Source organism: Dendroctonus ponderosae, unplaced genomic scaffold (genome assembly GCF_020466585.1).
Source record: "Dendroctonus ponderosae isolate FM_Combo_2020 unplaced genomic scaffold, Dpon_F_20191213v2 Dpon_F_20191213_5, whole genome shotgun sequence".
Lineage (NCBI taxonomy): Eukaryota > Metazoa > Arthropoda > Insecta > Coleoptera > Curculionidae > Dendroctonus > Dendroctonus ponderosae.
This window is the reverse complement of record NW_026018715.1, coordinates 10118779-10144287: the sequence shown is the minus strand read 5'-3', so window position 1 is coordinate 10144287 and position 25509 is coordinate 10118779. Positions and strand designations below refer to the sequence as shown.

Genomic DNA, 25509 nt, shown 5'->3' with positions numbered 1-25509 from the left:
ATGAATAAATTCCAGATTAGGGCATTGAATTGTGGCCTGGTTCGGAATTATCCAGTCACGTTTTATATCATTCATACTCCGGCATTGAGCCGCCGCCACCGCCGACGGCGTTCCCATTTCTTCCCGACTAGGCGTTCTTTTCCTTCTTTTTGGCTCCAATCCAGAACGGTTATTTCACTGGCAGGAATCGATTGAGAGGCACAGACACTCTAAGACAGGACGAGTCGGATGCATACGAGATTATTTATGAAATAAAATATAGCCGGCAAGTTTCCGATATCTGCAGCTCATTACCCCCAGTCGATGTTAATGTCTTTTGCAAAACCGCACGTTGATGATTTGTTGCAGGATTGTTCAATTTCAAAAAGTAGTCAGTTTTGCAAATATCCCGAAAACTTCAGTTAGAAGACTTCAGAAAATTACCATGATTCTGCAATGATAAATGGGCTTTTTGCTGTTTCCATTTTAGAGCTTTTGCGAAGATCCGCGTACAAACCGGGTACTGATGAACGAGACTGGTCTTGGTCTTGCAAAAAAAAGACCAAGAGCAGGGTTATGTATGCAAGAACAAGACCAAGAATCTTACAAGACTCAAAAAAAATTTAAAAAGTGAGAAAATATGAAATGAGAAACTAAAGCTTTGAACAAGTAGGACATAAACAAAACAAGACCTAAACTATTTCAGATGTAATTGCTTCCAGATGCTTTTCCTTCTCTTCTAAATTGCTCAACAAAATGACCAAGATCAAGACCAAGACAATATAAGGTATTTCTGTTGGAGCTTTAACATTTAGCAAATCACCCCTGGTAGCATTCAATCGTTCAACTAGTAGAAAAGGCACCCAAACTTTTTCTTTTTAGCAAATAACATTGAAAGTTGCCGTTCAAACTTCCGATATTATTTGGCCTTTGTTCCTGGAAACATTGTGGCGATTTTTTCTGTTCTGGAAAATTAATTTGAAAACTTCCAGCCTTGGTTTAGACACCAATTTCAAAGTGTTCCCGTTTTTACCAAAGTTTAATTCAAAATGGCACAAGCCCGGGAAGTTTCTCATCGACCTGACAAAAGCAATACGGTTTTTGCTTAATTATTTCTGCAGTCTGCCCTAGAAAAATATTCCCAATTAACTGCGTTCAAGCTAAATAACGAACAAAAGCACTTTGGACTGAGTTAAATGGCTAACGTGTTTTTACTGGAGAAAAACGAAACAAAATGCGTTCTAAATGACAATTCTTGCGGGCTATATCTAGTGTTATCACTGCCTAGCATGGAACACCGTTTATGCATCGAACTTGGGAGGGTTTTACTGCAAATGAGTATTCTAGTAATGCTCAGACTACTTGAGCATAATGGATTCTATGCAGAACAGTAGCGAGACATTTTAAAATTCCGTCGTTCCCCTTGAAAGTTTTATTAATGTTAATGTACTCTTTATGTTCCAGTTTCCGGCAACTTTCAGAATGCCACCCGAGAACGGATTTCTTATTGTTTGCAAAGTTTTCCAATAAATTTCATCATTGATCTTACGTCCCATCAATGTCTTCAATTTTCACAGACTTAGTTGCCACTAACTACAAATAACTAGCAAAAAATTGACAGATGCCCTCTAAAGTGACAACAACGTCAAACACTTGTCAGTCTCCCAACTACTCGTTGACATGGAAAGCTACAGCTGTCAAATTATATAAGTTTATCTTCATTTCCTAAGCCTTCTTTGTCTTTCGTGTCCATTCAACATGAAGCTCTATAGTTTCACTCCTCGTTCTAACCAAAATTAGGAAAAGAGGGTTTAAGAAGTTTCAATACAATTGCACAATACACATAGTGCCCGGCTATATTCCAGCAAAGCTATACAATACTCGACCTCTGGATCAATACAAAACGTGTGTAAGCTGTTTCTCATACAACCGAGACCTCGTGTGCTTTGAAAGCCCTTGCTGAAATGTCGAGTCGGCTTTTTTGCCAGAAGCAAACAATTTACTATTGAGGTTAAGTGGCGACATAATGTAATGTAATTTACATAGAAATACATACAATCCCGGGAAGTATACAGAGTGATTCACATGGGGCGTTAGTCCTTTTAAGAGCCTATTAAACACATGCAGGGAGGACATGTTTGGATTTATTCATGTGGAGAATAGTGATTTTTTGCCTCATAAATATTTTTTTAAGGCGTTCGTTACTCAATGGGTTGACTTTTTGTAATTCAAACATTATAAATAAACCAATGGAAACTACGTTTCTGTCCATTTTTTATGAAAACTTTGATATTGGGTGGATATTTTTGAAAAAATGTTGCCTATCAAGCTTAAAATGTTAAACACGCACAAACGTATGGAATAATCGAAATGAGTTCACAATCCGTCCCCCGATTTGTATGAGATTTGGGGCACTTTTGTCGTTAATATTTCCAGCATCAGCCGGGACAATGAAAGTTTTGATTTTGATGTTTGACAATGAAAGTTTTGTTTATATTTTCTCTTTACCCAGAAAAAAACTAATAAAATGTACAAATTTTATATTCCATTTTTAATCGGAATCAGCCTGTGATCTATAGATTCATTATAATATCAAAAGCCGCAAAGCAAATAGTCATAAAAAAAATTAAATTCTAGTAGTAGATAGAGATTCAATGATCTGCAGCCGTTTTTTTTTCTGATGCAGCAAGTATTTAACAAGTGTTAATTGCTGCGCTGACCAAACCACCTCTGAAGATGCAAGCCGCCACTGCTTTCGAAACGTCAGGAAGATATTATTTTCCACGACGGCCTAAAAGCCCGAAAAACTCACCAGTTTCCAGAAAGACACTGTTTTTACATGCAACTAAAAACATTATTGCCTGATCTATGTTTTATTTTTTTGCAAAAATCTCATTTCTAAGACTTTTTACTACTTTTACTTGAACTTCTCAAGTAGATTGACGTCAATTTCAAATCACTCTGTAAATACAACCAGGCAATTGATTTTGAAAACTCATGTTAAAGATCTGCAATTAAAGACACTCAGTACTAAAAAAGATAACCGAATGTTATCTGAAATGTTTCCCAAAGTGCCCTAAAATCCAGCTGGCAGATTTATGGAAAACTATTCAATAAAGTTATTAAAAATAACAAGCATTTAGACAGTTTATAGCATCGTCAAAGCAGTAAATATGCTCTTACGTGCTATCAAAGTATCTCTTGTGCTTTATTGTCCATAAAACAAGCATTTTAGCTAAACGTCCTTATCATGTGCCTTAATGGCAACATCGTTGTGTAATATGCAAATAAATCCTGAATTGGCCATCAAAACTGAATTTTTATACTAAAACATTCGAGCAAGAGAGGAGTTGCAGGAAAGATGCAAAAACACATTGAAAATGTTTTTCTCAGTTGCTTAAACGGAAGAAGACAATCCTTCAGTAAAATCCGCATTCGTATAAATCCAAAATTCTAAAAGGTGTGATTCAGGATGAAGAGAAAGCAGCAGAAACCGAGGCAATTTTTTTCTGGTTTTGCTGACTTTAATACGAGCTTTTTTTGCTCCAGAATATTCAAGCAGACAAATGTGACATGCTGATAAAATACAAAGTAAATCAGTTGTCTACCTGCCTGAAATATCAAAGGGAAGCTTCAAAGGAGGAAGGATTATTAGGAAATGTTTTCAATGAGTATTTGAAAGCCCTAGTTTGCATAAAAACATCTCAAGTAAATTTAATTTTTTTTTCGGCGAAATTGGGGGAACAATGTTATGTTCTTTTATAAAAAGCGAAATATTAAATTTACTTTTTCATATAGCAATAAAGCAAATGAATGATCAAATGCGGAAATGTAGATGTTCATTCGTCATAGATCAAGTAGCTGGTTCAGACCCTGAACAGTCAGTCTACATCCCGCATGTGTTTCATGAGGAAACACTAAGTAATTCATTGCCGCCTAATAATCCCGTTTTGCCACATTTTCGCCCATTGTTCTTGAAACAGCATTTAGTTCCCTTGAATAAAGCGGCGTCGTTTTTTGTGCCACCTTTACCCAATTACCGACTGTTATAAATCCCAGGGTGAAAATCAATACAATTTCCTTAAAAAGACAAGTTCAAAGTTGGGCTGCGACGATGCAATTTAGTTCTGATATTACAGTTTACTCAGACATCCATAGCCTTTTTCATTCAGATTTTATATCCAGGCCATTATCGCAACCACGATAAGATCGATTACTGTTTCCATGAAGCATCTTTTTATTATGTGGATTAGTCAGCAATCAGTCCTTATCTCTAATTATCTCCCAGCATCATTGCTCGAATACATACAAGGACTTTGTTTTTGTTATCGTTGCTGCTAATTGAGCAAATGCAATCAACACGAGTTGGCCTATAATCCTCCACAGTACATATTAAGAAAAAGTTCCTTGTTCCTTCCATGACCTAGTAGCAGAACTACAAACACACATACCAGTAACAAATGGTAAACAACAATTATTAGCTTCAGAATTAATTAACTGTGCCCTTCGTTATGGAGCCTGCTCGCAGGTGTCGAGAAGGGATGATGGAAATTACGGGATAGAGAATTAGGACAAACCGGGGCTGCAGGCTCAGCCTCTTTTAAAATCATAATGGATGGCTCCGTTTTAAATCGAGAAGAAAAGTGGGCTTACGCTAAATGGGGAGATGAGGGCATTTAAAATGATAAATATGGTGTTTTTCTGTATGAGTATGAGATGTTTTCTTTAGTTTAGAGAATGTAGAGAAGGCGTTCGAGAGTGTATGGCATAAAAGACTACTCTATAAACTACACAAACTTTACACACCAAAATACATAATAGACATTGGCAGGGCCTTACTGGAGAACAGACAACTAGAAATCACTAACACAATTTCCTTGCTTGAAAGCTCTACCACAAGAGACCCCTTTCAACATTTTATACCACGTATACACGATATACATAATCGCAACATACACGACAAAAAGCATGCAAGCAAATCACAATTATACTAGAATATGCAGACGACACTGCACTAAACGCACATGACAAAACCCCCATAAGGCAGTAGACAAACTTCACACACTGTCGAGCAAAACAATGACATGGTTCTACAAATGGAGACAAACACCAAACCTTGCAAAGAATCAATACCCACAGACAAAATGGAGAAACAATTCCTCCGGCAACTGGACGATTACAGAACCCCTTTGTCTTACAAGACATCGCAGACAATCTCTAGAATCTACTAAAACTCTTACAAATACAGCCGCACTAAACAGGAATATAATTGTAGATTAGATTGATTAGAATAAGCTTAGATTGGCGGATTTATTCATTTAGTCCTGTTTTTATCCAGCCAGAAAAAAAATCAGCCTTCCTGGATATTTCCATTTCATCAAAATTTCAGAATCGTTCATGCCAAGTACTCTCTATAAATGGCATAAATTACAAATTACTAGCGTTATTAGTTTAGAAGATACAACTTTTTAAAGAGGGAGCGCATTGAGTAAAACCTCCCTTATGAGAATGAGATTCACTAAGCTGCCGAAAGTTTGGATCAATCGTGATTTTTACTAGACAGAAAGTTCAGAACCTTTAGAACGAAATGTTTTCTAAAGACAGTAAGAACCTGAATTCGCTTCTTGGTTTAGTTTGGAAAATGTTAATTTTGAAAGAAATAGCCCAGTTGAGAAAACACATTCGTTTTGGAACAGGCACATATTCAATTAGAAAAAATCAACACTTATGATTTTTGTGAAACGTTCCCAATCTTTAAAGTCAAGTATTGTGGATCAGTGTTGAAAACTAACAAATCACTTCTGTTTTTAGCGTAAAAGATACGAATTTTCAAAAGAAGCAGCGCAGTTGAGTTAAAACCTCCAATATGAGAACGGTATTTACAAAGCTGCCAAAAGTCTGCGTTTTATCCGATTTATATGAAATTATTGGAATCTGTAGAAGCAGTTGATTACTAAAGCCGGTAAAAAGTTCAAATCGCTTCTAGGTTTCATTTGGAAAATGTGATTTTTTTAAAGAAAGAGCGCAGTTGAAAAAAACATCAACAGTTCAGTAGGCTACTTGCTTAAATTTTAAACATACGAATTTTTAAATATAAACAGAGCGGTTGAGTGAGAGCGATATTAACTGAGCTCGCAAAAAGCAGAATCTAGAGTGATTTTTATGCAACTCTCACAATCTGTTCTCAAGATGGTGAAAATTGCAAATCACTACTTTGTTTACCTTGGAAAATGCAAATTTTTAAAAGGGGAAACGCAGTTGAGTGAAAACCTCCATTATTACAACGATATTTACTAAGCGCGCAAAAAATCAGCATTTAATGCGATTTTTACAAAACCCTCAGCAACTGACGTATCTGCTCAATACGGTGAAATTTTCAACTTTCTACCTGACCATGTTGATAAGATACGAATTTTTAAAATAAAGAGCCCAGTTGATTTAAAATATGTTTTATGAGACCAATATTTACCCAGCTGAAGAACTTTCATAATCTATAGTCAAGTATGTAGTCAAGATGGTAAAAAGTGCAATCCACTCTTTCCTTTACTTAGTTTGGAAGATGTAAATTTTTTAAAATCGGATCGCTGTTTAGTAAAAACCTATGCTTAACTTTTATTTTATTTTCATTTATACATTTTTTGACCTAGCGCCACACACTAGGCCTGGGTAACTCAGTGAATTTTTAGAAGCTGGCGCAAGTGGCTTGTTGCGCCAACTCAACGCTAGAGCGCAGTAACTCAGTTCCGTTTCTAGGAAAACGTTACTTAAATTAAGAGTTAAAAAATGAGGTGACCTTTCTTTAGTTATTTGGACAAAGTAATAAAACATTTTTTAGATGTTAAAATTACAGTCTCGGGTAACATGTAACCTTAAGAGCGGAACGACAGATTTGGTCGATAGCATTTTTTGAAAGAAATAAAGACTAGTGATTTTTGAAAGTGGGATTAAAATACTTCCTTTCTTTTGTGTATAAAATCCGTCCGAATTTCAGCCCTTCAATATTCTGGTGTGTCGCAAGTGTATTTATTTCAATTTGCTTCGCAAAAATTTCCAGCATTATTCGAATAACTATATCAAAGAACAGCCGTTGCGGCACATTTGGTATTTCATCTCATTCATAAATCAACTAATTGTACATTTGGTTGTATATACCCAAGGCAAAGCTTTTCATAACATTAGAACTTTCATCTTTCTTTTTTCAATTGAATAAACGAAAGTATTACAAATGTAAGTACTGCAATGTAGAATAAATCTGTGATTGTTGTTGAAATCCAATATTGTTTAAATTTGTATATAAAAGAATAAATAAACACAAGTTTAAAATTTTCAAGCTCAGGCGATCTTGATATCTAAGCGAGTCTTATTTCTTCCCTGCTAATCCTGATTTTCAGGTAGATGTGTAGAGTCGTTTTCGATTGAAATCGCTGGAGAATACCACGTTCAATTTAATATGCTTTTACATGTTTTTTTTTTAATTTTCAAACGATAACAGTGGACGATGTTCGATTAGCCAATACATTCTGTTCATCCTCAGACTGAGCTCGGTTATCCCGGATTTAATGTTTGCCCCAGGTAAATCGACCACCGAAGAACTTAAAATGTTTTTTCTGAGGAATCGTTCTCCATTTAGAGGTACAGACGACCATGTGAAACGTGTGCAGATTTTCAAATAACTGGCTCGCCCTTTCAAACTGTGTGAGTGCTTCCGATCCAGTCAACCCAATTACGGGGATAACAAACCCTCTTTATACTTTAGCTCAATTTGAATTTGGGTCAACCCAAATGTAATTGTTATCTTTGCTGATGCCGTAAACTATTTAGTTAACAGAACTATCGTAAATTACGCATTGTATCGGACAATTAGATTAATATGCAGCCGCTTGTACCTATAACCTGCAGGGTCGTTAGATAATAGAAGTCCAATAGGCCGTAATAGTGGCACATTTGCCGTTGAAAATGTGCAAGAGAATTTTGCCAAAAAATGTCCAAGTTACGTTACGCTGACGACACAACTCTGTTAGCACAGTATAAAGAAGAACTGGCGAAGTTACTCCGCGTGAATCAATGTAACAGCCCAGAGGAGGACCAGGTGAAGAATTTAGGAAATACGCCAAATGGAGACAAATTCTACAGAATCTTGTAACGGACATTTGCCAGTAATATTTCAATTAATCCAATTTTGTTTAGAAGCTTCTTATCAAAAGTAGGCTCTTCCCACCGGAAATTGAACAACAATCACATCAACAATAGTTTGGAAAATAACGCAAAACTTAGTCATTGTTGACTAACGATTTACACTCAATACAGCTGGGCAAGAAACGTTGCATTAGACAAACCACATCTATAAGTAAGTGCATATTTCCATTAAACGCCGGTTACTGCGGTTTGCGTTGCTTTGCATATTTTGCAACTGCAATGAAGCATCGAAAAGAATGGTGTAATGCCATAAGCGAGCCTTTTGTGCAATCATCGTTTTTCTAGCACCAAACAATTAAGCTAAAAAGCCGAGATTGTTTGTAACATTTAGGTCGAATCTCTTGGAAAGTATACAATTGGAAGGAATCGGCTGTTGAAAACCAAATGATAATTGGAGACCATCAAACTACACATAATTTATCGAGAAATTTTGTGTCACAGGAAGAAGATATCAGTCGACAAAATTTCAACGGTGCACCAAAGATTACAGTAATTCTGCCACAAAATCATGACGTGGATATAAGAACAACCGAAAATTATGATCAGCAACAGTGCAAGAGCTCTAATCCCTAAAATACGTGTTATTTTATATTTTTTGGGAGCAAATCCAGTCGATTTTGAACTATGGACTAATTTTCTGCAGATCTTCGCCTGGATCTGCTTCCCCTTTAAAGTTCTGATTTTGCTAAAACTGAACCAACAATTTATTGATGTAAATCTTGTACCGAGCCCTGTGGGCACGATTCTTAAGAAATGTTTCCTGTCGTGTTGGAAACTGTGCCGTACCGGAATGATTCGGCACAACTTCCGCCTTAAAACTTTGATTTGGTAACTTTGAATCTAGAAATTGTTGTTAAAGTTGTGCCGAGTCTTCACTTTCTTGTGCTTAAACTGTGTCGGCATAAATCAACTTTTTTGATGAATAAAAATGTTTAATCCCATAGCACGAAACCCCTTGATTTTTCATTTATGCTCCGCTTTTTTAAAGTTTTTATTTTACAATGTGTAATTATGATGGAAATAAGAATTTTAATATTATTATTATAAAAATTACGATATTTATGAGTAGAGATGATTTTAAGTTCCGCAAACTTAAAAAAAGTAAAAAGTTCCATCACAAATAGCTTTGATCAGTTAACACGAAATTTGTCTTTCTGATCTGTCTGAAGTTATTTGTAACTGTCTGCTTACAAAACTTTTCATGATGGTATTTTTGAATATTGATTGAGATATTTTGAGGAACATTCTTTAGCAGCTCATTTTACTAAGAAAAAAACTAAGATTTTAAAGATACTAAACATTTTCATGCAAATGAATTTAAAAAACCCGAAAACTGCTGATATTGAGAAACACCTAAACCCGAATCTCAATCAACAACAACGTACAGAGCGGTCAATTGAAAGCTGACTAAATTTCCAAAAAAAATGCAAAGATTCTGTCTGAAGACCGTGAATCTTGTGTGAAAATTTACAAGCTTTTTTATTATTTTCTTACTGTAATCATCGTAAAACCAAAAAAACATGTTTTTTTGCATAGATTTACATTAAGTAAAGAAAGTTAAGTGATTTTGAGAATTCGCTCCCAAGTAAGAAAAATTATCGGAATTTCCCAATGGGCTACTAAAATGAAAACCAATTTAAATAAATAACAACATGACTGATAGAAATCCGGGCTATTACTAGTGATTCAAATGATTGAGTGCTTCAATAGAGCTAAATGCTTCCAAACTACAATACAAGAAATTGCCTAAAAGTACCCGGCTTTAAACCGATGCTTATTATTTATAAGTGGCCAACTTCCACATATCACCTAATGGTGTGGGCTAAACACATTAGAAAAAATTAAACCACAATTCTTTCCTGAAATGTACCTACATGATAAATATTCTGACGCTGTTTCTATTTTTAATATTTACATCAACGTGAGGTCAGTATAAATTTGAATCATATTTTACTTTAGCAGTGTCTGCTTGAATTTTTCAATGATATGGTCAATAGCCTGCAAGCTTTCAAGTCTCCATCTAAAAAATTGAACAAAGAGGGCCAAAACGAAAAACCGCTCCTTCGGTGTTGGTTTGAATATCGTGCTTTTAGCTCTTTCTAATAATAAAAAATTGAGGTCACAGTTCCAAGTTTAGCGGACAAAAACCACTGACCACAGGACCATACAAACATCGACAATTTGTTTATTGAAATTAGAATCTAAATTATAGGCTGTAAAAGCGTCCAGTCTAAAATAAACCAAACGCGTTTCTTTTGGTAAAAGATAAATATGCGACAATAACACCGTACAAATTTAATAAATTTGCCGTAGCTGAGGTCAGTTGAAATAATGACTGCTATTGTAAAAGGTTGCCTCATTTAACGTAATGATGCAGGCAATACACCAGCCTATAATTTCGAATGGAAAATGATTCTATTGTAGAAATAGGGCAAATATGCATGAACGTTCTGCGGCTGATAAACGTCCAATTTTTTCCTTCAACCATCAACCTACTTTTGCCATCAATAAATGTTTGCACTGCCCGGGAGACCTCAAGATAAAGACAATAATATTTAATGAAAAAAAGAAAATAGAATGGAGCCACAATCTGCAGCCATTAGTCTTCGAAATTATCCTTGGGCATATTCTCGTGTCCAGGTTAAACCTCTGCCAACGGGCCTGTTATTAATGTCGGATAGAACGGAGGCAGAATATCGGGATGAGCTCGCTCCCGAAAATTAATAACACGCCATACATCATCTTGAAACAATACGAAGATTCGTCCAATTCACCGGCAACTTTATCAGTTGGGATTGTCTGTTTTCCTTGTTCTCAAATTGAATCGAATTTATTGCCCATATAAGAAAAATCGCTGTGAATTTATTGCTAAAATCTATTTGAGTTTTCAGATTAGAAACGCAGATAAATTTTCGAAAAAGCTTTACGAAAATGCCGCAGCTGAAACATTTGACCGACAAAAAACCCAAAGCAATAAAATAAACATGTCAGACTTGGGGATTTGTTTTGCACCTGCAGTTCGAACTAATTATGTTTTTTGTTCTGGGAGAATAAACGAGATAATTAAGGAAATAAATATATAAAATGTATTGATTTAGATTGCAGGATTGGACTTGGTAGCCATCAAGTTCAATATGCTAAAAATAATTGTTTTTCCCACTGTTCTAATATCAATATATTTATGTCACTGTTTGTGCAACGTAAACATTTATCCGTCTAATTTTAATAAGTTTCTTCCCAAAACATTAAAAGCGAATGTTCACACTTCTAAAATGTACTTCTAAATTTTTTTAACCTTGTCGGGGACAGTTTTGCATGGAAGCAATCCTGCTAACGGTGTTATTGAAAGACCAAAACATAGTCAGAAAATATAATTGTCACAACAAATAATGATACAAAACAGAATAAACAGTGTGATTAAAAATAACTCTGGCAAACTTTACGAGGTGATTGCTGGCATTATTTTAAGACGAAGTTCTAATAAATTAGGGTTCTTAAGGGGATCGTCACGAAACGACCGGGTGTTAAAGTTTTATTTAAAAAAACTGTTAATATATTAATATATTCCAAACCACTTAAAATTTTGCAGATATCAATAGTCAATCAGTGTCGCGCATATCGACATGATATTCAATATTTTTGAAGAAAAAAATGTGCTACGGACTTATCAAAAAACAAATTTTAGCTTTTCGTTGCTCCTTCGATTAAAAAAAAAGCTCTCTTAACTTTATTTGGTACAACGCATCATTTTCGAGTAAAAAAATGTAAATCGTATAAATACACGTCTTACAATCCTTACACCAACAACTGCTTTAATACAAAATTTTAAATTATTGACGATTGCTTTTGATGCGCTCGAGACAAAATAAAATTTCTTAGAACGCTCACTTTAGAATACCAGATTTAAATCCTCTTGATTTTTACTTGTGGGGACATTCGAAGTCCATTGCTTATAAAACACCAGAGGAAATCCAAAATCTAAAGAGGATTCTATAACGTGCATTGAAACTCAATTATATAATTTTTACTCAAAAATGCTGCGTTATACGAAGAAAACTCAAAAGAGCTTTTGTCTGGAAGCGAAAAAGCAATGAACAAGTTAAATATTTTTTGATAAAACAGTGGCGCACCGTTTTTTCCTACAAAAATTTTAAAATTTTATCAAATATCTCGTTTTGGTTAAATTAATTTTTTTTGCTTTTTAATAAATTTTTTGCACCCTGTATTTTCGTAACGATGCCCTTAAAAACGCCTGTTGATTAGAACGTTTGTCATACATTACATATGAGTGAAAAAGTTACTTTCTAAACTAAAAAACTTGAAAACTTTATACCGAGCCTTTTAGTTTTCATAGTGCAATGTAAAAAAAATAAACACTTACTATCATCGCTCTGCGGCGCTGATAAAATCGAACTGTGTTTCTTCTTGACTTCTTCGACATTCGCCTGGATCTTGTCGATCATCTCACGAATATCCTCCACCTGAAAAGAAAAAAAAGGATTTTTGTTTTGGTGTGGAAAAGCAACTAGGCATGGAGATGGAAGGTGCCGGTAAATTAGATAGAATGGATAGGGATTCTGGAAGTACTTGCCTCCTGAAAGAACTGGTTCATAAATTCCCCATCGCGGCCTTCGACGGTGACGGCGACGTCGTCCGTCCCCACGTCATCATCGTCACTTTGAGCCTGAAAAAGAACAAAACGTACCATAAGAAAACAAGAAAAACAGTCGTTAATGGGTCACAAAACAATGAATCATTTTAAATCCATTCAGGTCATTTAATATGCATGTAAACAATAGAAATGAGGAACTGAAAAATAAGCTCTTTGGAAAATACGCATTTCCTTCGAAGAAAGTTTGATAAAGTATACGAATGCCATCTCAGTTTACGACAACATAAACTGCAGTTTAAACCCTTTCTTTTTAGGAATATCAACACTTAATTACAAAAAACATATTTTATATCACATTCCTTATTACACTTTATGACTGTTTCGGGTTATAATCGCCCATCTCGACTGCTAGAATTTAAAAATTAAAAGAAAATCATAAATTTTACTTCCGCTGTTACGATAAAAGCAAAATAAAATCCACACTGTTCTGGACTTAATTCTTAAACTAAATTAACAACGTACGATTGGCGCTTGACATAGAAAAAAAAAGGAGAGTGGTAAGAAACATCGACTGGTGCCAACCCGAGTATCCAACAAATTACTTCTGATTCGATCTAATTTGGTGCTTTTTTTGTCAATAATCAATGACTAGAACAGTCAGGAGTAGATTTTTGATCCGTGAAAAATAACTCGACGTACCATTGTACTTACAAAAATAAAATATAAACTCATACAAAATACACATTTTGCGCAAAAAGACCCAATTAACACTCACGCAATACTAACAATCCGTACTAATTCCAACAAAATAATTATAGAGATATCGGAAAGCAAACGTAAAGAAAATATAAAAATGTGTGAATATGAGTGGTATTGGCGAATAGTTTTTCCAAACATAGCGCCGCCTTTTGCAACGTTCCTCAAGAACCATTTTGGCCACAAAGCCCGATTTCTTATTATTGAATAGAAAATTAAAATCCTGATTCAATAAGTAAGGTGAGTAAAAAGATACTAGCAGTTTTCAACACAAAATGCGATATTTGGACGGCACACATTTAGATGAAAGATTAAGCTAAAATTTCACATTTTTCGCCACCTCTTCGTTCATTTCTCAGTAACAGGTTGAGCTATAGAGCGCTCATTTCTGCACCATTGGATAGAGCATTAAATGGCGCTGTAACGAGGTAAAGCATCGCTTGGAAAATAGAAGCAGTTTCCACGCAAAAAGCCGCAAGTTGTTTTTGCGCGGTGTAAATCAAGAGTATGGATCTTGAAAAAATTACATGAAGGGATTATTCGCTAAACCCTCGACAAATAACGCTATAAGATTCGTTATACTGACCCTAATCGATGATACATATTAATACAAAATTCTATTAAGTTTATTTATTGCTACAGCCACTGTGTGCAGCGTATGGTTGCCTCGTGTGTGAGAATATTATATTTATGTGATTTGCGTGCAGACTTTCCCAGGCAAAAGTAGCCCAATTTTGTGTAAATTAGGCAGATAAGAATAAAAATACCGTGCACGGTAGACATGTATTATCAATTAGGCCACTTATTATGGGTGAATATTAGAACTTTTCACTTTTACAGCAGTTTGATGTTTTGGACTGCTAATGTGGGATTTTTCGATTTGTCGTTGTCACTGCTAGTAAATTTAAATTTATCTAATCTAGAACACAAAAGCATGTTGGTCTTTAAAAGGGGACAGTTTTAGGTTTCAAATTATGTATTCTTAGTAACTATCGCGTAACTTACTGAACGCCTTTGGCACAAAAGTACAAGTTCAGAGTGTAAAAGCAGAAACTCTCGAAAGCTACTCAAGAGTCTTGGTTTTGACCTTTATTATGAAAATAGGCCAAACTTATTAAATGATCTTGAACTGGTTGAGATTGGCGATCTTAACAGTTCTCAAAGTATGGATATTTTCGCATGCAGCTTCGAGTATGGTGGGAAATGTTAGGGGTACAAACTAAGAAGACAATTTTCGGTGTCTTGTGGAAAAGTAGCTGTTTCCCGGTGTTTCCACAAGAAACACCCATAAGAAATCATTAGTTAGTAAAGACATTTTCATAAGGCAAGCATATCGCTAACTTCCTATGCGCGCATGTTTTCGAAATTTTTTTTCGGGATGAAACTGCCTTCCTGTTTCAAAGCGTTTGCAACATAAAAAATGTATCTTTTGCTTTGAATTTACTGAATCAACTTGGTCCTTTGACATGCTCCTTAGTAAAGCGAAAAAAGAATCCTCTTAAACCCTAAACGCAAAAGCATTCTCTTTCCTAACCCCCAGTGCGCCCCGATTTATCACTCATTGATTGAAGTGGGGACTCGATTCAGTCAAACGCTTAAAAAGTCCTACTAAACTTGTTACATAACAATTAAAAGGGTCTACCTTAAAATGTATTTTTTGCTTTGATATTATACCGCACACAAATAGCTATTGATATTGATATTCGCATACATTCATTCATGTATCTTGGAAATGTGCGAGTTATTTCAGCTGGCCTGGGTAAGCTGCAAACACCAAATAAGAGATGGAAGTTGTTCCAGTATAATTTCGAAATGTACTTCACCGAACTCTGATTGGTTATCAGCGGTAAAACATGCGTCCCCTTAATAAGCAGAATTTCTTAAAAAATTTCTGTATCCAACACATCACAATTACTTCAACTTAGTAACTTCAAAATGCTTTTGTTGTTCTTAGTTTTTGCGATCTCATTCAATGTTTCTTTATCTGTATCTTCGTTCTGTTTAAGTAATCGCTTATTTTTATATTAATCTTTGCCAAAAGCGTATTTTTAGGCCATTTGTAATCATTTTTCAGGCGGAAAGGTAAATTTGTTAATTTTTTTTTACCAATTCAAATGCAATCGAAGAAAAATGCCTTTACTTTACAAAAATTAAAACCTAAAAAACTCAGCTCATTTTAAGCTAAGAAGTGTGTTTAAATTAAAAAGATCTCCTGAAAGATGGCATTTGATGATAAAAATAGGTATGCTCACCTTCAGTTATAAATTTTTTTTTAATATGATGAAAAAATAATGAACTTTAATTCAGGCAGTGGCCGAAAAAAATTTCTTCAATATGAGCTTATTCATAACTTGTTATGATATTCCTATCTTTACTGAGTTTCAGTCAAAGTGTGAAGTCAAAATTTTGAAACATCGTTTAATTCATTACGTTTCGGCGAGACAACCGCGCCTTCATCAGATTTAAAATTTTACACAAACTACAAACACCAATTCACAATTAAAACATGTTGTATAAAATTTATAATTTACAAAGTGTTAAAACATTCATCAGTTTTTGAGATCAAAAATTCTTCCTTTTGGGAGAGCAAACTTATTCATAACTACAAAATTAGAGATAAATAGATTGTTTCTGATTCAATCCATTTAAGTACCTTTGATTTTTCAACCACCATTTGTCCCAAAATGTTAATATTGCTAAATAATGGAAGTTTTATGCAGAATTCAAAATTTCACAAAAAAATAGGGTTCACATTTGCAATTGGACTTGGAGGGTCGTAACACGACCATAATACATATAACCCTGAGCATTTAAATTTTTTATCAAAAAATGCGCACTTAAAAATGATAATATACGTGCCCAAGCGTTTTTCTTCAAAGAAAGTTCCTTGGATTTTAATCGAATTTATTCCTGCCCTTATTCACACTGTACAGGGTGGTTTCTTCATAATTTGAAAATCCCCGTACATTATGTAGCTACATATTTCAAAAAGATTCATTATTACTCGAATTTTTCAAATATGAGAAAAATAAGGGCGAAAATCGCAGTTTGTTTCTAGGATATTAGCTTTGGTTTCATGGCCTATTGTCACTTAGTAAAAAAGTTTAAATAAATTGCATAGAAAACCATTACAATATACAGCAAAGTCCGCTTATAATAAACCCGGTTATAGTGAACTTTCTGGTAAAACAAACTTTTGTCCTTTAATTGAAACGTCATTCATAATACCCAACGTATTTTTTACTGGTTATAACGATCCCGTTTATAACGAACTTCCGGATATAACGATCACTTTTTGGGTTAGTTGTATATTCACTTTCCGTTTATAACGAACTTCCACGCTCAACAAACTCAGATGAAGATGTGCACAATTTTGTCGAAGAACAAGTTAAAATCAAATTGAGTGATTTCAATTTCTTCGAATATGTGAGCATTGATAATGGCTATCTTACAAGAGAACTGTTGACCGATGAGCAAATTATAGACGCCGTAACCTCATCTACAGCTTTAAGCGATAATGAGGAAGGAATTTTCTACAATCACGCCAAGTTCCTAATCATATCTGGGAGTCATTTTGTGGTCTTGAAAACTACATAAATAACATTTATTTTTGCAGTAGAAATGTTCAAACAAAAATTGAAGACTATGAAGTAAATTTCAAATTGTGTTCTGTTTATCTTTTTGTGTTCTTTTTAGTTATACCTACTAACTTCTACTACTATATGTAAAAGTAACGAAATAAAATACACCACATGTTTTTGTGTTATTATTCGCTTATAGCGAACTCCGGATATAACAAACCAGTTTTAGTTCATTTTTCAAGTTTGTTATATCCGGACTCAACTCTACTTAGGTATGGAGTGCTTATTATTGGAAATATACCTAAAAATGCTATATTTTTAAATAAAAATATACAGTGTTCAATTTTTAAAAAATCTTAGGTCCGATAACTTTTTTACCTAACCCCATACACTTATTCTGAACACAGCAGTTGAATTGACTCAACTCAAGTCATTATAAAGAACCTTTGGCATGAAATATTTTTCTCTACCACTTTTAACTAGGAAAATATAGGGTTTGAAATTGACAAGTTTTTTATTTTCTCCTGTAGGTATCTCCTAAGCGAGTAAAATTTTTAAAATTGTGATAAAAGCGACACCTTTGCTACTTTTTTGATAGCACTGACTTTATAACGGGACTTTTATAAGGAGACCTTATAAAAGTGCCGAAATTGGGACACCCTGTATGCCGATTCACAAAGTTCAATATTCGTGTTTTTTATTTTGCAGTCGCATCAAAACAAATACTATTATCGAATTACCAAATGAATTCGGGAATTGTTTTAGTTACTCGAATTAGTGTGAAAATAGAGTAAAAAAATAGAGTAACTCCAAACATTTAATTCGATTCATAGGATCACTTCGACCAATGGGCCTTGACCTAGAAACTTGGGTACTTGGCGCTTATACCCAAATAATGATTCATTGAAGGTGTTGCAAGGAAATAGAAGAAAAAGTGAACACCGGTTTTTAATAAGTAGGAATCCCCCCGGAAAAAATGACTCAGTAGCGAGATTCCAAGGGGTGGGGCTTGATTTAAGTGACAATGTTGGCAAAATTTCCCTAACCTCCTTGATTTCTGGCAAAACTTAGCAACAGTTGAAAGTGATACTATTCCCCAATTTAGACCAGGCTAGATTGTCAACAGATTAAAAACAATCGAATTGGCAAAATGAGCATAATAATGCTCGCGATTTTCGTCAATCAAAGCAATTGCATGATCTTGAATGAATTAAAAATCCTAATGAAGTTTAGGGAAAGTGGGTTGGCTCACCGCAACGAGGGCCGCTAATCTATCCTTGGTCATTTTGATCCGACTTGAGTCTCACACCACTAAAAGAATGTTTTGCAAAATAATCCCATTCAAATGATTTTACACAAACAACACGACAACGAGAACTAAACCCGACAAATCCGCCAACTTTAAGCGAACGGTCACCACTCGAAAATCGATAGAGTTCTGCAGTGCCGTCCCTGGATAGCGCATGTCCATGTGACGTCGGAATTTTCTGTGACGTCATCAGCTGATTTTTCCACTTTTTTTACATTTTCCCGATAAATAATAAGCGAAAAGTTAATTTGCTGCGGGATTTACGGATTTGATGATTTTTCTCTTCAAACTGTGCCCTTGCCGTCTTTAAACTTCGTTTACCAGCGGATGTCGGTTTGAATCGGCAACCAGTCGGCCTCATACAGTTGTGAACGCCATTGTGATCTCTAACGACTTTCGGTGCTTGCATTAGTAATCGTCGAATCTCTGTACCATCGCTTGTTTTCAAGCGTTTTTCTTCTCAAGGTAGGTTGTTTCATCCCTGCTAGTGACTCATCTGCCTTTATTTTTCCCATTTACTTTCTATTTACCGAGATATTCATCCCTAAAGTCGGTGATTGAATGTCAAATTCCTATGAGACGTTTTTACCGCCATTCCCTAAGCTTCAAAATCAAAAGAATTCTTAACCTACACGTGAAATCTGTCCACAGACGCCGTTTGAACGCTTCTTCCAAGCAGTTGTTTCCTTAAAAAATTGCATCAGTTATTAATAGTTGTGCTGGAACTTTCCATTCACTGTGACAATTACTAATTCCTTTGCAGGCAAAGAAAATCAAAGCTAGATCATGGCTACTGAACTGGATGCCCCAACGTTTAAGTGTGTGCTTGTTGGAGACGGTGGTACTGGAAAAACCACCTTTGTGAAACGGCACATGACTGGAGAATTCGAGAAAAAGTACGTTGCCACCCTGGGGGTGGAAGTGCATCCTTTGGTGTTCCACACCAATAGAGGCCCCATTCGGTTCAATGTCTGGGACACAGCCGGCCAAGAGAAATTCGGAGGACTGCGAGATGGCTACTACATTCAGGGCCAATGTGCCATTATCATGTTTGATGTCACCTCTCGAGTAACCTACAAAAATGTCCCCAACTGGCACAGGGATTTGGTCAGAGTCTGTGAAAACATTCCAATTGTGCTTTGTGGCAACAAAGTCGACATTAAGGACCGGAAAGTTAAGGCCAAAAGCATCGTGTTTCACAGGAAAAAGAACCTACAGGTAACATGAAATGTCCATTTTGTGCACGACACCTGCTCATGAGGTTTAATTGCTCTACATTAATTAAAAACCTTTTTATTCCAGTATTACGACATATCCGCTAAGTCCAACTACAATTTTGAAAAGCCTTTCTTGTGGCTAGCCAGAAAATTGATTGGAGACCCCAATTTGGAATTCGTCGCTATGCCCGCCCTCGTGCCCCCAGAGATCCAAATGGATCCCCAATGGCAGCAGCAAATCGAAAAGGACCTCGTTGAGGCCCAAAACACCGCCTTACCTGACGACGATGAAGATCTTTAAATTAACACTGTTGTATGTAAATAACGTTTATAAAGACTTGCTAAGTAGTCCATTTAAAGTAATTGTTTAATCCGGATTCAATGGCTATCCAGATATACGGCTCGATTTGTTACTCTCCAGCTACCCTTGGGTGATGTTTTCTTTTTAATTTTGATAATAAAACGTTAATATTTTTCTATCCAACCGTCTTGTTTTGGAAATGGTTAAGTCTGATTGGCTCTGCAAAGCCACATTGAAAATATAACTAATTAGGTGTTTAAACTTATAGCTCTTTATAATCTAGGTATGCATGTTTTTATTTTTGTCATACTCGCATAATATAATAAACGTATTTTTTGTCATTCCCTGCCTTTTTACAGCCACCACCTAATTTTTTACTCATTAATTTCCGATGTTCTACCAGTCTCAATTTTCCCAATAATAAAAAATCGGAGATAGTTATACCGTAAGAACTCTATATTTCTCACTCTATACCATCAGATGTAAGACAAAGAACCACTTGTCTGGTCCCAAATGAGGTTATATATTTGTTTTGAAATGCTTTAACCTCTAATATGTTCTATATCACCTTAGAGAATCAACTGTATCATCAAGAAACCTGCCTCTGGTAAGCGCTGAAATACAACGATCTCATGCTGGTTTTAAGAAAATCTTCACGTCTGGTCAGAGCAGCTCCACAAAGCCTTAACAGGCCGCTGTCTCAATTTACCCCAAATAAACGTTACAATGTTATTGTTGTGGGAGGAGGACATGCTGGAGCGGAGGCCTGTGCGGCTGCAGCGCGAATGGGCTCGCAAACCCTGTTAATCACACATAAAAAAAATACTGTGGGTAAGTGGAAAACAGCGGGCTTGTGGCTCGTCATGGGAGCCCTAAATTTGTCCAATTATAGAGGGATGGGAACAGTTGGCTTACGCTTTATTTCAGGGTTGTTGAACCAGATTTAGTTTCTCTACTTCAATCATATTTAAAAATGTGAATTACATGTAGTTTCGGCAACCTTTCTTAATTCGGCATTATACAGAATCTAAATAATGAGCTCAAAATTCATTCGTCGTCAATTTTAGGAGAAATGTCTTGTAATCCATCCTTTGGAGGAATAGGAAAGGGGCATTTAATGCGTGAAGTTGATGCTTTGGATGGAGTTTGTGGTAGAATTTGCGATCAGTCCGGCATTCAGTACAAAGTAGGTATTACTACGATTCTTTCCATTTCATTCCTCACTCCTACGCAGCTCTCGTTTAATAAAAAGCCAACTTTTTCTACACGTACACTTGTAAAAACCCACATAACTAACTACCTGAGCTTTTATGAATTTTCTTTTGTTCATAATTATGCATTTATTAAGATTCTCAACAGAAGGAAAGGCCCAGCAGTATGGGGATACAGAGCACAAATCGATCGTGAATTATACAAAAAACACATCCAAGATGAACTGTTTGAAAAAACTAAGAATTTGGACATTCTGTTTTCTCCAGTTGAGGACTTAATCATAGAAAACAGCTATACTGATGCGAATAATCAAACCATTGTGGACTGTAAAGGAATTCTATTGAGTAAGCTGAGTTATTCCATAGTCACTGGATCGCTACGAGTTTAGAGATTTTCGATATTTTAGATGACGGTACAAGAATACAGTCTGACTGCGTTGTAATAACCACTGGAACCTTTTTAAATGGCAGGATTAACATAGGGCTGAAAGTATTTCCAGCTGGTCGAATAGGCGATGAGCCGGCCATAGGTATTCCGCTAACTCTGTTTTAGTATCTTACAGCGAGTAATAAACATTTTAGGTCTTTCAAATACCTTAAAGCAATTAAACTTGAAAATGGGGCGTCTAAAAACAGGCACGCCACCAAGATTAAACGCCAAAACTATTGATTACGATCGGTGTATCCCCCATAAAGGGGACAATCCTCCACTTCCATTTTCCTTCATGAACAGCTCTGTGTGGATCGATGTACGTCTTTAATATTTTATCTAACTCATCAGTCGCGTTGTGCTTATTTAAAACATTGCAGCCCAACGATCAGGTGCTTTGCTATTTGACAAACACCAACTCGAAAATCGAAGACATAGTAAAGAATAACATTCACCTGAACAGGCATGTTTTTGAGGAAGTAACCGGCCCCAGATATTGCCCCAGTATTGAGTCGAAAGTGCTGAAATTTGGGGGAAGAGAACATCAGCTGTGGTTAGAACCTGAAGGCCTTAATAGCAATGTGATATACCCGAACGGTAATTTTAGGAAATGTTTCTGATGACAAATAACTGAATTATTTCCTGGATAGGATTGTCGTGTACGCTACCAGAAGACCTCCAAGAGCAGCTTGTGCATGCAATTCCCGCTTTGGAAAAAGTGGAAATTCTCCGACCAGGATATGGGGTCGAATACGACTTTGTCGATCCCCGAGAACTCAGTCCTTCTTTGGAAGTTAAAAAAGTTAAGGGGCTGTTTTTGGCGGGTCAGATTAACGGCACTACTGGTTATGAAGAAGCGGCCGCCCAAGGAATTCTAGCCGGAATTAATGCCGCAGCCAAAGTATTTAAAACTGACACTTTTGTATATTTTTTTGCTCACTGTCCTATGCAATTTAGGCTCTAAAAACCCCACCGCTAATAATCAGCAGGACTGAAGGCTACATTGGAGTTATGGTGGACGATCTTACTACAATGGGCACCACTGAACCCTATAGAATGTTCACTAGCCGTGCTGAATTCAGGTAAATTAATGGAATATTTATTCACATGCTTTGACCGTAAGGGGCATAATTGGTTAATAGATTAACATTGAGGCCTGACAACGCAGATCAACGGTTGACTGCTAAAGGATATGCAGTCGGATGTGTGTCCAAAGAACGGTATCAGAACATGGTAAATGTTCAGAGAAAGTTAAAGGATGGAATCGCTTTATTGAAAAGCACGTTTAACGTCTCCAACCAGTGGAGGAGGCTTATGGGGGCCGTCATTGTTAAAAACAACACCAAAAGAAGGTATATTGCTTCCCTTTCCTCGTCGATTATTCAACTGCTAAAAAAATATGTAACAGCCTTTCACATAAATCGCAAATCATTTCAGTGCTTGGGAAATGCTAGATATTAATAACGATATCACAATCAATTTAATGGCCACAGCTGAACCTGCTTTGTTGCCTTTGACTTACGATCAGGCTCTAACGACGCGACTTCAAATTGAGGCGACATACGAACGAGCGGCTGCTGAGCAATATGAAGAAGTCAATGAGGTACAGGGGTTTAATTGGGTTAAAAAAATATTCGGGGAAAAGCAGTTGATTAAACCAGCTTATTGGGTGCAGGTGAGAGCAAATGAAGCTCTGATGCTGCCCGAGGATCTAAATTACAACTCCGAGTCCTTGAGCTTGAGTATGGAGGAAAGAGAAAAACTTTTGGCAGTCCAACCACAAACCGTAAGTTGTAATAATAAACTATTAGTTGAAGTGCTACACAAATATGCCGCTTGAAAGTACGGGAATGCTGCTTCTCGTTATGGAAAGGGCTTTCGACACAGTTCGGCACACAGGCCTGCTGTACAAGTTGTTTGTGCGCTCAGTAAAGAAGAGTGCGGTCTAAACGCCGTCATAATTTCGAACTTCACTCGCTAAGAAAAATTTCGCAGGATTTCTAAGAACTATTGCGGGACACTTTTCGAAAACAAATTTCTCCGAAACTAAAATTACTCTAAAAGTTCAGAGCTGTGCGTTCAGTAAAGAACAGTGCTCTGTAAATGTCGTCAAAATTTCTTCAAACCTAAACATTCATTCAAATCACATGAAATCCTGAATTTTGCGCGCTTCTTAAATGTTGATTTAAAAATGAAAGCTTTTACACAACTGCAAACTCTCCTTTTTTTAATGAAATTCTGGCAAAAAGTTGCACGTAAATGTCTGATATTCAAATTTCGTGTAACTTTTTGCGACAAATCTAACAGAATTTACTCACGGACATTGTTACAACTGAATCGAATTAACAATTCTCTATCCAATGATTCACTATCCAACTAAAAATCTTGAACTTTTTTGATAAAAAACAAAACAGAAACCCATAGTTGCATATCTGAAACAGTTTTTTGTTTTTTTGGAGACAAGCTTCAGATGAGCTTAATGTAAAAATGTAAAGCCGCCCAAAATTTTATCAAAGTACAAGTTCAAAGTCAAAAAATTTCTTGTGAAGGAAATCCACACTATCAGTAATCTGCAACCATTCTTGTATTGAATACTGGAACCCAAATTTCCCGATCTGAGGTGTTTATTTAGCGAAAAGTTTTACATGGGCTTCATATAAAAATACAAAGCCTCCCAAAGTTTAAAAATCAAGTACCAAAGAATAGCTCAATTGATGTCAATCCACTCTATGAGTCAGTTGATGAATATGGGACTAAAAGTTCTACATGTACCAGAGGGAAAGTAATGGTAAGCTTACCGAAAGCTGCGTAGTGCCACCTGGAAAGAAAGAAGAAAATGCGTTCAGTACAGCAGGAAATCTGTCCAAATTTAGACTTATTTGAAATCAGCAAAGCAAAGAGAAAAGTATAAAGAATCGATAAAACTTCAGTTGCTCAAAAAAGTTCAAATATTTATAGATTAGAGATCATTCTTAGCAGTTTTCTGCAAGCTGGCGCCCTATCCTCCATTTTCTACCCATAAATCCACTACACGTTCACAAACTACCGCACTTGCCATAAGATCCACAATGATTCTATATTTCCCATCTAAGAACGCGATTCACACGACACAAATGATGATCGACCTATTTCATCCTCTGTCGGTAGCAAACTGAACAGTCATTCAAACACCTTTTCGACAAAAAAGACACCTAACTACAGAATATAAACATGATTATCTAATCATATAATTGTTCGTCCTTTCGATGATTCACGCTTTACTTGGTAGTTCGATTCCAGTTTGTTTATTGTTGACATTTTTGTAGATAGTGCCTGTTCGAATTGCAATATTTCTAAAGGCAAATTTCACGTTCCAACTTAACACTTAACAGCTAAACGAAAAACGCTCCAAGCGCCGATCTTTCACTAATTTAACTTTAAATTTGGATCCATTTATATTTGTCTGACGTTCATCTGCAGTGATTAATGTACAACGCCAAAACTAAAATTAATAACCGAATTAATTTTGTGTCTAAAAATGTAGACTAAGCAAAAAACCGCGAAGAAATCACTTAAAAAAGCGTGTTGCTCAATTTCCGGGCGATGATAGAAACCAACGAAATTTCAACTAATTCTAACTATGAGGCCAGTGAGGCGCGATGAGCTATAACTCACGAACTCACAGAGCGGCATCAACGCAAAAGCGCAACTCAACACAGTGTTACCCAGGACTACTTCGCCTCATATATGTTGTAACTTTGTGCTTGTACGATGTGAATGTTGCCGTTTTTGCAGATTGCTGCAGCTAGCCGTATACCTGGAGTGACACCATCTTCTATTCTCAGGTTATTAAGATATGTGAAATACCAAAACCATACCGCATCCGGCCTATCAGCATAAATATATCAACGTTTTGAAAATTGAATTTCTTTTCTTGG

General features: G+C 35.9%; 3 protein-coding genes across 8 annotated transcripts in view; 2 read left to right on the top strand and 1 right to left on the bottom strand.

Moving 5' to 3' along the window:
• Positions 1-18557, bottom strand: part of LOC109535165 (syntaxin-1A) — a 47212-nt gene extending 28655 nt beyond the window's left edge. For 4 of the 6 annotated variants that reach the window (XM_048666861.1, XM_019901023.2, XM_019901024.2 and 1 more), the window contains exons 1-3: positions 18377-18557; positions 12767-12859; positions 12557-12656 (exon numbers count right to left, since the gene is read on the bottom strand). In XM_048666861.1, the coding sequence (XP_048522818.1) occupies positions 12557-12656; positions 12767-12859; positions 18377-18409 (226 nt within the window). In that variant the 5' untranslated portion in view covers positions 18410-18557. The remainder of the gene's footprint in view (positions 1-12556; positions 12657-12766; positions 12860-18376) is intronic. The other 2 variants (XM_019901026.2, XM_019901025.2) reach the window with 1 other exon arrangement.
• A 28-nt stretch (positions 18558-18585) lies between these two features.
• LOC109535166 (GTP-binding nuclear protein Ran) lies at positions 18586-20292 on the top strand. Its single transcript, XM_019901029.2, has 3 exons — positions 18586-18898; positions 19197-19651; positions 19736-20292. Exons 2-3 carry the CDS (start codon positions 19220-19222, stop codon positions 19949-19951), a joined length of 648 nt encoding a protein of 215 aa, XP_019756588.1. The 5' UTR covers positions 18586-18898; positions 19197-19219; the 3' UTR covers positions 19952-20292.
• A 159-nt stretch (positions 20293-20451) lies between these two features.
• Positions 20452-25491, top strand: LOC109535200 (protein MTO1 homolog, mitochondrial). Its single transcript, XM_019901075.2, has 12 exons — positions 20452-20782; positions 21019-21137; positions 21300-21507; positions 21570-21692; positions 21745-21911; positions 21973-22189; positions 22243-22493; positions 22550-22674; positions 22735-22944; positions 23030-23195; positions 23268-23378; positions 25367-25491. Exons 1-12 carry the CDS (start codon positions 20584-20586, stop codon positions 25469-25471), a joined length of 2001 nt encoding a protein of 666 aa, XP_019756634.2. The 5' UTR covers positions 20452-20583; the 3' UTR covers positions 25472-25491.
• Positions 25492-25509: the final 18 nt, after the last annotated feature.

Bases quoted from the DNA above. Each gene is read 5' to 3' on its own strand.
- LOC109535166 (XM_019901029.2), top strand. From the start codon at position 19,220: ATGGCTACTGAACTGGATGCCCCAACGTTTAAGTGTGTGCTTGTTGGA. The intron at 19,652-19,735 runs GTAACATGAAAT...TTTTTATTCCAG, and splicing joins ACAGGAAAAAGAACCTACAG to TATTACGACATATCCGCTAA.
- LOC109535200 (XM_019901075.2), top strand. From the start codon at position 20,584: ATGCTGGTTTTAAGAAAATCTTCACGTCTGGTCAGAGCAGCTCCACAA. The intron at 21,508-21,569 runs GTAAGCTGAGTT...TCGATATTTTAG, and splicing joins CTGTAAAGGAATTCTATTGA to ATGACGGTACAAGAATACAG. The intron at 22,945-23,029 runs GTATATTGCTTC...AAATCATTTCAG, and splicing joins AAAAACAACACCAAAAGAAG to TGCTTGGGAAATGCTAGATA.